This window comes from Rissa tridactyla, chromosome 3, assembly GCF_028500815.1.
Source record: "Rissa tridactyla isolate bRisTri1 chromosome 3, bRisTri1.patW.cur.20221130, whole genome shotgun sequence".
Classification (NCBI taxonomy): Eukaryota; Metazoa; Chordata; class Aves; order Charadriiformes; family Laridae; genus Rissa; species Rissa tridactyla.
This window is the reverse complement of record NC_071468.1, coordinates 10502405-10516497: the sequence shown is the minus strand read 5'-3', so window position 1 is coordinate 10516497 and position 14093 is coordinate 10502405. Positions and strand designations below refer to the sequence as shown.

The following is a 14093-nucleotide window of genomic DNA, read 5'->3' as shown; positions in this document are numbered from 1 at the left end:
CAAATGTTCATCATTGTGGTGTGCATCAACCTTTACTCTGTTATCAGTAAGTCTGCTATTAGAGGAACACATGCATCCCCTTTTGCTAATACAGAGAGCACACCATCACAGATCCATTATGGGTCAGGATCTGAAGCCACAGCCTCCACTCTCTCTGCTTTTTTTTCTTTTTTTTTTTTTTTTTTTCTTAAGATAGGTCCTGCCTGGTGCCATGTGAAGAAATGTAGATGTTGCAGCAGCGCTTTTGTACCACAGAGAACAAACCTAGAGGAGTAGCTGAGTGTTGCGGGGGGGCTGGTTGGTTTTGGTTTTCTCTGAGTAGATGTAGTTTGTATTTCTAACACTATGACAGTACGCAACATGAAATTGCCTGGGTTTGTTTCCTTCTTTTATTATGAAATTCCTTTAACGTTTCAGTGGAGTTTTTTCTTAAGGATCTTTCTTTTCCAGATGGTTCTGACTGTTAAAATCAGAGTTTGTCCACATTGAAGTAGTGTTAGTTTAGCCGTTTCAGGGTAAGAAATGCTCATAGGCAAGTGTAGTGATGGTGTGTAAAAGTCAGCATTTACTGAGTAAAGTTGGTGTAATTTGATACTGTCCTGCATGACATCCTCATCTGTAAATTGGAGAAACATGGATTTGATGGGTGGATCACTCAATGAATAAGGAATTGGCTGGATGGCCACGTTCAAGGAGTTGTGGTCAATGGCTTGATGTCCAAGTGGTGACTAGTGACAAGTGCTATTCCTCAGGGGTCGGTATTGGGACCGGTGCTGTGTAACATCTTTGTTGGGGACATGCACAATGGAATTGAGCTTGCCGACGACACCAAGCTGTGTGGTGCAGTCGACACACTGGAGGGAAGGGATGACATCCAGAGGGACTTGAACAGGCTTGAGAGATGGGCCTGTGGGAACCTTCAACAAGGCCAAGTGCAAGGTCCTGCACCTGGGTCATGGCAATCCCAAGGCCAAATACAGGCTGGGCAGAGAATGGCTTGAGGGCAGCTCTGAGAAGGACTGGGCCAGAAATGTGTGTTCACAGCCCTGAAAGCCAACCGCATCCTGGGCCGCATCAAAAGAAGCGTGGGCAGCAGGTCAAGGGAGGTGATTCTGCCCCTCTGCTTCGCTCTTGTGAGACCCCACCTGGAGTACTGCATCCAGCTCTGGAGCCCACAACATAAGAAGGACACGGACCTGTTGGAGTGAATCCAGAGGAGGGCCACAAAGATGATCAGAGGGCTGGAGCACCTCTGCTATGAGGACAGGCTGAGAGAGTTGGGGTTGTTCAGCCTGGAGAAGAGAAGGCTCCGTGGAGACCTCATTGCAGCTTTCCAGTACCTAAAGGGGGCCTACAGGGAACATGGAGAGGGACTCTTTTTTGGCAAGTGAAGTGATACGATGAAGGGTAGCGGTTTTAAACTGAAAGAGGGGAAATTTAGATTAGATATCAGGAAGAAATTCTTCATTCTGAGGGCCGTGAGGCACTGGAACAGGTTGCCCAGGGAAGTTGTGGATGCGCCATCCCTGGAAGTGTTCAAGGCCAGGCTGGATGGGGCTTTGGGCAGCTTGGTCTAGTGGGAGGTGTCCCTGCCCAGGGCAGGGGGGTTGGAACTAGATGATCTTTAAGGTCCCTTCTGTGATTCTAATGAGCTTAAGCATGCTGCCAGTGAACCTGTGAAACCATGTGGTCATGTGTGCTACCCGTGGTTTAGTTCAGGGATGGTGGTGGCTGTGGTGGTGTTGCTTGCACCTAGTGGTTTGTCATACTGTCACTTGTGTCCTGTGTCACTTTGAGAATTCGAGGATCCTTGACACCGATTTCCACTCATGGCTATTTCACAGGCAGTTTTCTTGTATGTCAGTACTCTCCTGAGCTATGAGACTGGGAAGCAGAAACAAAATCAGTCTGTTCCGCAAAACTCCCTGCCTGAGGCCACTCATGGTTACAAGCCCTTGATCAGAAAACATTTTTCTAAAAATCGCAATCACAGAGTTGTTATCTTATGTCCCATTCTATATGTTTCTGTTTCTTTTCAGGGAAGGATCATGTTTGCAGATTTATTGGCTGTGGAAGGAATGAAAAATTTAATTATGTTGTCATGCAGCTTCAGGTGAGTTCTGTGCTTCCCCTCTGCCATGGAGATTGCATCATAGCAAAGGATTTACAGTGAGAGAATAAGGCCAAGCACTGGTATAGAGACTTTGTTGTACATGGAAAGTGGGTGGAATGGGAGACAGTGAGAAGGGGTGGTGTTGCTGTGATATCCCTTGGGGTAGCTCCAGTTGTCAAGATGCACTAAGATATTTCATAGCTCTGCTTTTCTCTTTTAAGATGGCTTTCTGACAATTTTCTGAGAAAGCACTCAATTCAGATTGCCTGCGAGAGCTACCCACAGTATCGTGCAGCAGTGGCAGCTGTTTGAAATATCTCCTGCTGAGCTCTGTGATGCAGTGTTCAAAATGCATCTTGTATCAGAGCTCAGAGTGCGGTGGGAGCCAGTGGTGTCACAGCAGCAGCACAGTCCTCTCTATGAAAGGGAGTGATCTCTGGCTCCCCCATCTCTACCAAGCTCAGCAGCAGGTTGGCTTCTGCTGTGAAAGTGTTTTCTCCCGTTTGAACACTGCTGATATTAAGTCAATATGGGTAAATACTTGGGCAGCTAGCACATGGTGACTGTACTGCTAGACAGCCAGCTGCTCCCATCAGAGTTAGCCACCTGAAGCCTTACATGGGTGTCTACGCAAGCCACAATAACAGCAGGAGCTGCAGGGACCTCTGCATGGTTCGGCATGGCACTTCACCAAGAAAGCATATATAGTTCGATCTTCAGAGCCCAAATATGGTCATTCTGTCATGTAAACAGCTTTTCATGAAAGCAGCTTTTTTTTTACAGCATACAGTCACAGGAGAAAGAGTTGGAGGGGAGCAAGTGGGAAGAGATATCTGAGTCAAAAACACATGGAAGAAAGGCCTTTAAGGAGAGGGAGGTTGTCCCTGGCTGGAGGGGAATGTTTTTCAAACTAAAGGTGCTTCTTTCTGACACAGTTGCCTTGGAAGCTGGTCTGTTCCAGCACCTGACACAAGCGTTGACAGGGAGCTTGTCCTATCTCTCTGGCTGTTTGTACGATCAGGGCTTTGCTGGGCAAAGCACTGTATGATTAGACAATACAATACAAACCGACCCTTCCCCTGGAGAGCTTGCAGCCCATGTCATGTTTCTTTATGTATAATTTGGGTGATAGAACGTGCTGAAGGAAAGTGAGAAGATTGAAGCACAGAGTAATGGGAAGTAAACTGCTGCATAAACTGGAAGGTTATTTTTAATTAGTGAATGAAGTAAAGTTGTCACCAGCAGACCCCGGTGCTTCTTTAAAATAAACTTCTGATTCTTTTGAAGTGTAGTTCTGCTTTGCAAGGCAGATGTATAAAACCAGTAAATTCCCGGTTGCTTGGGTTTGCCTTTTACGCGCTGTTGGCATCCCAGGTGCTGTTACAGATAGAAAAACCTTTTGCTTTCTAAACAACCCTGGTTATTGCTGCTGTTGCAGCGTGAGTGTGAATACAATTCTTGAAAGGGCTAATCTGGAGCTCATGGAAGAACAAAGTTTCTAATCCCCCAATCCTGTCCTTAACAAGCCTGACGAAGATGACTATACCTTGGAAAAAAACTTCTCTGTGTAGAATCTCTTACTTTCTAGCCTGTTCTTGACTATGTAGCTGAGCTTATAGAGTAGGCAGAGCTAAAAATCATTTAATTATTTGCAAATTAAGACTTCAATACTTAAAGCATTAGTTAGCTTTGCACTATCACTCTTCAGGCTAAAATTCTCCTTCAGCTTCAAGGTCTGCGGAGACATGGTTTATCATGTGTCCCTCTGACTGTCATGTATTGCAGAATCCCTTTCTCTTCAGTCACTGGGTCTGAGGCTTCCACTCTAAGCTTTGCAACTCATTGCATCTGCTCTGTTTCTTAGCCAGCCTGATGGTGTTTATTTGGAAAATAACGCTCATTTTCTGTCTTTTCCTGGGGGCAGTACTGAATATTCACATGCCTTGGGTTGTTTCTGCAGAGCAGGCACCTGAGACCATCTCCCAGAACAGCTTGGGGAAAATTATGGCACATTTCAGTGTGCGGCTCTGAAAAAAATCTGCCTTTGCCTGTTACTGTTGGATAAGAGAGTTCGTGTCCAAGGAACCACTTTACAGTGGAAAGAAAGATCTGCTGTCAGTTCAGTAACTCAGATCTTTCAGGACAGTGATGACAAATCTGTGCTGCCTCTAGTAAACTCTCACAGGAATTAAAAAAGATAAGCACTGGAGAAGTAGCTTAGTCTTATTTTGTTCATGCTAAGGAGCAAACCTGGGCCAGTTGCTGTGGTTTGGCTGTATCTGTATTAGCTGACCAACGTCAAGCGTGGTTGTTCGAGGGACCAGAGCCCTGGAGTGAAACATGGGTCAAAGCAATTTGAGAGTAGTCATATGCTGGAAGAGCCAGTTGCAGTTGGCCCTTTAATGTCTGTAAATAACTTGAGAACTGGAAACGGGTGGACGAATAAATGGCATTTCACTGGTTTGGAGAGCAATCTGTGCTTTCTCATCAAATGTTTGGAATCTTTTATATATCTTCTGTTGCGAATTTTGTTTGAGTGCATCTGGATTATAAGTAATATAAGTATGTATGTCTTTGCAGAAGCAGAAACAGCAGATTCTATAGTATAATGATAATTAGCATGTCCCGGTAACTTTTGTTTTTGATGCATGTTCTCTGAAACAGAGGACTCTTATGCATAATGTTTTCAATCGGTTGATAAATGCATTAGTTCTGTGGATTAGAGGGGTACAGTGCCATAGAATATACTCGTTTTAACACCTTCTTTCTCTTTACAAATCTAAAGAGGTATAGACAAAACTGAGATGACAGAGATCAAAGAATACTGTAATTCTTCTGGTGTTTAGTCTGTCCTTTTTTTTTTTTTTTTTTTTTGCTAAATTGTCTTTATTTTCATGTACAGCTGATAGACATTTTTGCCCAAGAAATGTAATTAACTAGAGTTAAATTACCAATTTTTTTAACAAGTATTTTTTAAGTCAGTGGAAAAATCCTCTCCTATTTTGAGTATGATTCTCTTGATAGGCAGCTTGCCCCATTGTGGTGTTGCCACAACAATGCTGACTTAAGCTTGAGCCAGACAGTTGGGTGCTAGAGAGTTTCTTATGAAACTGCTCCTGTGAGCTGTACTATATAGTGGCTTCATGACCTGCTTATCATTTTTGTACTGCTTTAATCTTTAGATGGCTCAGAGAACAGTCAAAGGTTGTTCTTAAATCAGCTTCTATATAGTCTGGTTTTAAGAGTGAGGAGATGCTGGGCCCACACAGTCCGAGGCACGGCTGTCCACGCTGTGCCTATTTCTCAAATAGTACATCAGCTGACTTGCCAAGATAACAGTCTGATATCTTCGTATCAGCAAATACATCACTTAAAAGGAAGTATTGGAAAATCATATACAAGAAATAAAGCAGACAGAAGGTGAGCACCTGTCTGATTAGCATTTCTGCTTTTTGGGGGATGCATGTTAGAACTTGCAGCTGTGAAATGCTATGCTTTAATGTCACGGTTTAAATGTTTTATTGGTTGTTTCAGGGCCGAAATCTTGCAGATCTCAGAAGGAGTCAGCCTCGAGGGACTTTCACGCTGAGCACAACGCTGCGATTAGGCAAACAAATTCTGGAGTCAATAGAAGCCATTCACTCTGTGGGATTCCTTCATCGTGACATCAAGCCTGTATGTTGTTTTGGAAATTTTTCTTTTGGTTGTATGTCTCTCTGTTCTGCTTGAGTCAATAAAGGTAGTCTGAATATGGGCAGATCTCAAAGGAGGGATTTAGGCCTCCGTGCGCACTCCCACTCTCTGATACATTGGCTATTTTCTGTAAGTACAGAATATTAATATAGTATTGTCATTCCTTTAAGGGCAGAGCAAACTAGATTTTATGAGCAGAGGCTACTTCATGGTGGGTTAGTAGCTGTCAGTCATACTTGCACCAGTCAAGATCACATGGCAAAACAATCTAATTTTGAACCATTTGGAATCCAACCAATTATTACTATAAAAGGGGGTCAGAAAGTATGTCTTGCTCTATGACCCATCACTTGAATAAATGCTATTTCATGTTTTGACTTAGCTAAATAATCCTCTTAATCTTTTCTGAGCAATTGCCAAAAAGTTGGAGTACAGTTTCCAGTGTCAGAAACACAGTCACAGTGTTGGTCATCTGCCTAGGTGACACACAGTAATTCCAAGTCTCACTGTAGGAGTCACTCTTTTTCCTGTAGCTCTTCACTACTTGACCTGAACACTTGTTTCTCCACTGTACCTGAGACCATCTTGATTCCAGCAAAATCATTTGCTACTTTTAAAATTAGCTGGTTTTGGCTGATCAGATTCAGCTGAAAATCAGTCACTAATGTAACTGGCCACAAATCCTTTGGCAGCCATCCATTAGGGTAAAGGATAAAACTTTAAGATGGGGGTTTAAAAAGAGCTGTTCCATTTGCTTGTTGTCAGTTTATTTACTAAGAACCAAACCTAGTGGTTTTTAGATGTCTGAATGTTCGGATAAATTTAGGTAATGCAATACAGTGGATGGAGATTCTGGGAGTTAGGGCAGAATAACGCATGCTAGCAGCTGAACCATGAACAGAAGCGTTTGTCTACAATAACTCCATCCTGTTATGCAAGTGATGGAGCTCTCGCTGCAGAGCTAGTGGTGTTAAATGCAGCTCTTCCTCATAGCAGCTGAAATTTAGATAAGCTAATGTGAATTTTAGTTATTTTGAGACTCCACAGTTACTTATCTGCAAAGTGAACTTCTTAACATTGCAGTGATTCTCTAATCATGATGTTTAAGATGCATCTTAAAATTGTTCCTTTGACTTATGTTTCCACCAGAGGCACGTGTGTCTATATGGGAAAGTTTTGTTAACAAATAGCCACTCTTACCCAAGTTGCTGGTATCAAATTGATTTTTTTTTCTTTCTTTGTCTAGTCCAATTTTGCCATGGGCCGCTTACCTTCAACATACAGGAAGTGCTACATGTTAGACTTTGGTCTGGCCCGTCAGTATACCAACACTACTGGTGAAGTCCGGCCAGTAAGTAAATTTTAAGTACTTTTTTTCCACTTTTGCAACTGCTTAGGCATGGAAAGGTTTTGTGATTTTGTTTGTTTTGTGATTGTTATGCTTGGTCATTATATTGCACTGCATTTTTGCAAGGTGAGAAGCAGCAGGTGACTTCAGCTGAGTTGAGAATCTAAGAAGGGATGCTTGCTTTTGTCTTACAAGGTGTGTGCTTTTTTATTTATTGTTTTTTTTCCCTTTAGGATAATCATGTTTTCCATAGGCTTGGAATACTTACTGAGTACATTATGGCCAAGCAAAGAGGGTGAGCCCGGTGCTGGCCATGTAACTTCTGTAGTCCCAGAGGACTGGTCTAGTTCGGTTCTCTGTGATCTGAGGAACCAGTTTGGTGCGTTCTTAAAGCTTTTTATGAAAAAAATGCTAGAAGTTAGAGGCTGACCTGATCTCAGAGGCTGGGCTTACTGTGAACTGCAACTGGTAATGCTGTACTCAACCTTGCCTGGCTTTAGTTTTATGTATGTTGCCCCCTGTCCAGATTTCTTAGCAGGAATATTTCAGTGTGCCTGCTTGGAGGGGAGGTAAGGGCAGGAGGCCTAACTTGCGCCACGTGACGTGTGTGTTATCTCCAGTCCTTTTACCAGCACTGTGTTTTCTGGGGTCACTCATAAGGATGCACGAAGCTTCAGATGCTCTAGGTATCAGTCAGAGCATTCCCAGATTTATTTTGGAACACAGCTCAAGCAGGGAGGGCTCAGACAATCTCTCTGTTTATCATCCTAGGCTTATACCTTTTGGTCTGCACATCTTTTTCGATCTGCAAGATAATTGTTGTTCCAGAACATCTTGACAACGTGAGAGCTAAATTCAGAGACTCTGTAGTGCAGGATATGGTTAGGGAGTGGGAAGAAATCAAAGATCAGTGAGCAGATTTTATCAACACAGCTGGAGGATTTTTCTCTATTTTTTTCTTCTATTTTTTCTTCTTTTTTTATAAGTATTTTCAGTTGGACATTGCGAGCCTTTTCTATTTAGCCGTAGATGGGAGCAGCTCCAAAGGTTGTGTCTGCATCTTAGTCTTAAAAAGAAACACACTATGTGTACTGGTCTTCCTTGTCAAAGCTGTTTAGTTTGGGGATAACCCTTTTTCCATACTGCCCTTTTCAAAATACAGCCCCACTCCTTTCCTCTTTCTGCATTCAGAATTCAAGATCATTATGGATTGAAATTGGTATTTGGTTTTTTGCAAAATTTATTTCTTCATTGCCTCAGTGAAGCGACTATGTTTTATATCTGTACTTCAAATACCATTGTTTGAACACTGTTCTTTCTTTACAATTGAAAAAACTATTTTTTCCAGATGTCTCTTCTTTTGGATCCTCTCTTTTCTTCCTTTCTCCCACTAATTTAAAATTACTTTGCTGTTATTTTGCTACATCATTAGAGAATACTCCCAGGCCCTGTTTTTGAAAACAGCACTACATCCAGCCTCGACATTTTTCAGAGCAAAAGATTTCTTCATCTGTGTGTCACAAGCTGTGTCCTGCTTGGGATGGTGTGGGTGAGGATGGGCTTTTTTAGGATGCACGACTCTGAGAAGGTCGGTCTTAATTCTGGTCATTCTGATGGATGGTTGTTGCTTGCCACAGATGGGTCTTGTGAAAGGACTTATGACACATAATCTTTTCCTGAAAAAAGACATGGGGATCCCCAGAGGGGTGGGAGTATGCTCTGCTGAGAGCAGCAAAAAGTCTCAGTTTGTTTGGGATGTGGGAGGATCATATGGGGTAGAGTCTCATATACCTAATGTACCTATTCTCCCATGCCACTCTTCAGGTGGTGAAGCTTTTTGACAAAAATGATTCAATACAAAATACATAAATATTTAGTTCATAGAATCATAGGGTTGGAAGGGACTTCTGGAGATCATCTAGTCCAACCCCCTGCCAGAGCAGGGTCACCCAGAGCAGGGTGCACAGGAACGTGTCCAGGCGGGTTTTGAATGTCTCCAGAGAAGGAGACTCCACCACCTCTCTGGGCAGCCTGTGCCAGTGCTCTGACACCCTCCAAGTAAAGAAGTTCCTCCTCATGTTTAGGTGGAACTTCCTATGCTCAAGTTTGTGCCCGTTACCTCTTGTCCTGTCCCCGGGCACCACTGAAAAGAGCCTGGCCCCATCCTCCTGACACCCACCCTTGAAGTATTTATAAGTGTTGATAAGGTCCCCCCTCAGCCATTTTTTTTCTGGACTGAAGAGACCCAAATCTCTCAGCTTTTCTTCATAAGAGAGGTGTTCCCAGTCCCCTAATCATCTTGGTAGCCCTTTGCTGCACCCTCTCCAGCAGTTCCCTATCCTTCTTGAACTGGGGAGCCCAGAACTGGACACAGTACTCCAGGTGTGGCCTCACCAGGGCAGAGTAGAGGGGGAGGATGACCTCCCTCCACCTGCTGGCCACACTCTTCTTGATGCACCCCAGGATGCCATTGGCCTTTTTGGCTGCAAGGGCACATTGCTGGCTCATGGTCATCCTGTTGTCCCCCAGGACTCCCAGGTCTCTTTCCACAGAGCTGCTCTCCAGCAGGTCAGCCCCCAACCTGGACTGGTGCAGGGGGTTATTCCTCCCCAGGTGCAGCACCCTGCACTTGCCCGTGTTGAATTTCCTAAGGTTTCTCTCTGCCCAACTCTCCAGCCTGTCCAGGTCTCTCTGTATGGCCGCACAGCCTTCCGGTGTGTCAGCCACCCCCCCCAGCTTTGTGTCATCGGCAAACTTGCTGAGGGTGCACTCTATCCCCTCATCCAGGTCATTGATGAATATATTGAAGAATATATTCAGTCCCTTTTAACGTTATGCTATAGTCACCAGGCTGTTTGATCCTTTTATGTCTCTGCTGCCTGATGCCACTGTTGAGTCGCACTTAAAGGGCTGAGACATTTGCCCGGCGAAGCATGGTGTGATTGCTGCCCAAATAATGCGCTGACGATTAGGAAAGAGATGGTGGTGAAGGACAGAATGAAGCCAAGTGAAACGAGATTTATTTTTTTTTGTAGTTTTTTTTTTTTTTCTTCTTTTAATTAAGAACTTAATCTTTTATTTCACCAAAGGGATTGTTTCTAGCCGGTAAGGTAGATTCTTCTATCTCCATTCTCTTTCAGTACCTTTATCCATGAAGAACACAATTCCCAGATTTATAATGTGATCATCCTGAGCTTAGTCTTTTTGTGATTCGGTTCTGAGGTACAATACACAGGATAGGTAGGGGAAGGAGCTCACTTTCTCTTTTTCTGGAAGCATGTCTGAATTTTGCTTTCAGTCATATTCATTTATTAAGAGATGATTTCTGCTCAAGTAGGTTCTGTGCAGTTTTCCTACAGTTTCAGAACCATTGTCATACTTTATGAATAATACCATAAAAAGTGTTCGCTGTTTTCACATCCTCTGAGATTCATAACCTCAATCTTGCTTGTCAGCTTTTCAGAAAGATTCTGAATGACTTGCTGGTAATGCAGATAATCGGCCTGGCCTTTAGGATGCTGTGGCTTTGTTTCGGTTTTTTAACTTACCTTTTGCCTTTTTATTTTTGGTCACTTTTCTATTTTGAAAACACCTTTGATTTTGAAAAAGAGAAAAGCCAGTGGTTCTGTGGAGCAAGATCCTCTAGAAAGCTGTGTTGGCACTGAATGTATGTATTTATCTTTTTACGTGCAATTCACTGACGCCAAAGAGTATGAATATTTTTTATATGAAAAGGCAAGGAGCTCCTTAGTAGGCAGATAGGATAGGCTGTCATTTAAAAGGTCTCGTTCTGATTTTCTAGAGACTGATTAAAGCTCTGAGGTGGGATCATTTCTATTGTCCATGGTCTTCATTGAGCATTAATTCCTCTGTCGTCAGCTGTCACCACTCTGGCTTTACAGACTCTCTTTCAAGGGCCACCACAGTAGCTTTTACCTAGGGAGCTGCTAAGCTTCTGATGAGTACTATTTATTTGGTTTGTATATTTTTATAGAGCATAGCTAGTTGAAAGTTCAGCTTGATTGCTTGGCGTTTATAAAGTTACGGGCCACTTGGCTTAGGTAAATGTAAATTTTTTCAGAATATGAATTTTTTCTGTGCTTCTAGGAAAACAAAACTGATCTGCCTTATGTGGGATGCTAATAATTAGACAAATGCTACTCATTGGGGAAAAGCTGTTGTTGCCGAGACTTGCTTTCATGCGAATGGTCTCACCTCTCTACCACTAGCCTCTTGACAGATGTTGTAAAATTTCCTGGATTCTGGAGTCTCCTACAGTCTGTAGGAACTCACATTGCACTATAAAGACACAAGGTGGTTGGAGCCAGAAGGTGTGTAAGGAAGCATCGGCAACAATTTTCCCTCTGTTAGCAATCAGGGGAACTCAGCTGTTCTCAACAGTCTCATTACTTGATACTGAGGGTTGCAGAAGTGAGTTTTTGATAGTTACTCCTTTGGACAGGTAGAGCAGATGTGCATCAGCCATGTAGCCATTTGGTGCCCGTTGTGTGTTGAGAACTGCTTAGGGCCTGGCTGAAGGCTGCTACTTTGACTACCATCAGCATTTCTGTCATTTGGATCAGAGTCAACATCCTGGCTAGCAGGAGGGACTCTGGCTATTACGATAAACAGGACAGACTGCTAGTGCAAAAAAATGTCCAGAGGATTTTGTTTTCAAACACTTGTGAGGACAGGGAAATGAAGGAAAAGACAGGCAGCTTGACAAAATTGCTGGAGGCGATGCTTATTTCTTTACTGCTGCTCCCTGCCTCTCCAAGCCCCACTCTCTCCTGTTTGAAAGGTAGCACACACTGGATAAGATCTGTGATCTGTATTCAGCATGGTATGTTTGAACTGGGATTTCCCATTTATCAAGTGATAATTCACAAAGTATTCCTGGTCCATTACCCTAAGTAAATCTTTTGGTGCTCAATACTTACATATTTACTGAAACAGAGAGTGGAAAAATTACTTAGTCACAGTAAACAGGGCCACCTCCAGGGCTGTGGGACTCCTGAGGTCCCTTTTCTAGGGAATATGTCTTAATTTTACGCAACGCTGTGAAGCTTCAATACACCTTAAATACACGATGTCTGTGGTACCCTGCTGTCAGGTGAGAATGCAGGAACACCTGTAGGAGAGGAAGTTATTTAATCTGAGACTTCCAAACTTTGTGTGAATGACCTAATGCTGTAGAGAAGAAACTGTGCTCCTCTTCAGTGTTGTCCTTTTCTTGTGACTCTGAACCTTCATTTCTTCTTTTTCTGGTTCTGCTCAATGCTCACCAGAAAACTCCTGGGTTGCTTCACCCTGACATATTGCCTCTTCAGGCAGACCCAAGAATTCAAGCCCTCTATGAATACCAGGGCTTGCAATTGCAGGGCTTTCCTTCAGTTGTCTAAAGAAGGCTTCATCTACTTTTTCTTTCTGATCAGGCAGTCCGTAGCAGATGCTTACCATTACATTACCTGTGTTAGTTGGTGCTGATCACTTACCTATCAGTAGTGACTATCTCATCGCCTGCTCCAAGGAGAGCTTCATACATTCAAACCACTCCTGCACAAATGCACCTCCTTGCCTTCCCAGTCCTTCTCTCCATTCATTGCGGTATTCAAGCCATGCGAGCTGTCCCACCAACTCTCTGTAATCCCGGTGAGATCGTAGTTTTGCAATGGCACATGGACCACTAACTCCTCCTGTTCGTTTGACATATGTAGGTGTTTGTGGAGGGGCACTTGAGGTGAGCCACCAGTTGTGCTGCTTTCCCAGGGAAGGCATGAGAGCTTCTATCATCCTCTCCCAGGACACCTCCTCACAGCCTCTGTTCTTCCATTTCTCTTCAGGATACGGTAATACTCTCTCATTGTACCTGCTTTAAGCCCTCCTCACTAGGTTTGCAAGCCTAGATGCAAAGCCTTCGAAAAGCTGCTCTCGCCACTCTGCCAGATAAGTCCCTTCTTTCACTTACATTCCTTTTTCCTCAAAGAGGGACCCATGGTCATAGAAGCCAAAGCCCTGTCTTTGATCACTAGGTGGTGACTTGCAGGATGCATCCACTTCTACCTAAGTCTTTCCCACTCACTGTCAGGATTTAGTAGGACAGCACCGGGGCCCCCATGCTGCCAGATGTGTAGTCACTCTTAGTATACTCAAGGTCACCCTTTCAAAAACCTGTTCAAAACCAGGGGCTTTTGGTGCTCCCATGAATGAGCGGCAAAAGTTAATAGCCAGAGGGCGACACAAACCTTGGCAATGTGTCCTTATCTCTCATACACACCCCCAACAAGCCATAAAGCTCTTGAGACATCAAGCCAGGCTAGTAGATAGGGCTTCCATTTCCTACAGGAAGACGTCTTCAGTGACCATCACTCACCTCTGCTTCTTGGTATGGACATTTGGTACAGGCTCAGCTGGCGTTCCTGACGGTTCTTGTTCCTCCTCACCTGACCCAGGTTACTAAATCTATTCAGCAGCTGCAGATCTGCATGTGGAGCAGGACCCTCCCTTCTGCTGCGAGCTTCCCTCCTCTTGGGAGTCTCCATCTGTTGCTCCTTTGAGCATAACTGCTATTTGTCCCTTTTTCCTTGCATTGCAGGGTGCATGATCTTCACTTTCAGAGGCTCTGCGAAGATTCTCTTGATCTCTTCTTCACCCTCCCTGATGCTACACAATCTGCTCACCTCCTTTCCCACCTCACTACAGCTCCTTCACCTGGTAACTCCGCACCTCAACTAGAGTACTTCTCTTAGAAATGAGGCATCAGGTGCTCTCTGAAGCCCAGTGTGAATGGCTATATCCTTCCTTTAGGGCTTTTTCTGGGTTGAGGTCTCCAGCGTGCTAAAGATAGTTGCATCAGCCCATGCTGGGGACCAGGCCTTGTGGCCCATCACCGCCATCATTATAGCTTCAGTCAGGTCCACGCTGTCCTGAGCAACGTTT

At 43.8% G+C, this 14093-nt stretch overlaps 1 protein-coding gene across 4 annotated transcripts in view; it reads left to right on the top strand.

Moving 5' to 3' along the window:
• Positions 1–14093, top strand: part of TTBK1 (tau tubulin kinase 1) — a 117044-nt gene that overhangs the window by 39106 nt on the left and 63845 nt on the right. For 3 of the 4 annotated variants that reach the window (XM_054196636.1, XM_054196637.1, XM_054196635.1), the window contains exons 4-6: positions 2040–2113; positions 5648–5788; positions 7053–7157. In XM_054196636.1, the coding sequence (XP_054052611.1) occupies positions 2040–2113; positions 5648–5788; positions 7053–7157 (320 nt within the window). Of the gene's footprint in view, positions 1–2039; positions 2114–5647; positions 5789–7052; positions 7158–7280; positions 7350–14093 lie in introns of those variants that run through there. The other variant, XM_054196639.1, reaches the window with a different exon arrangement.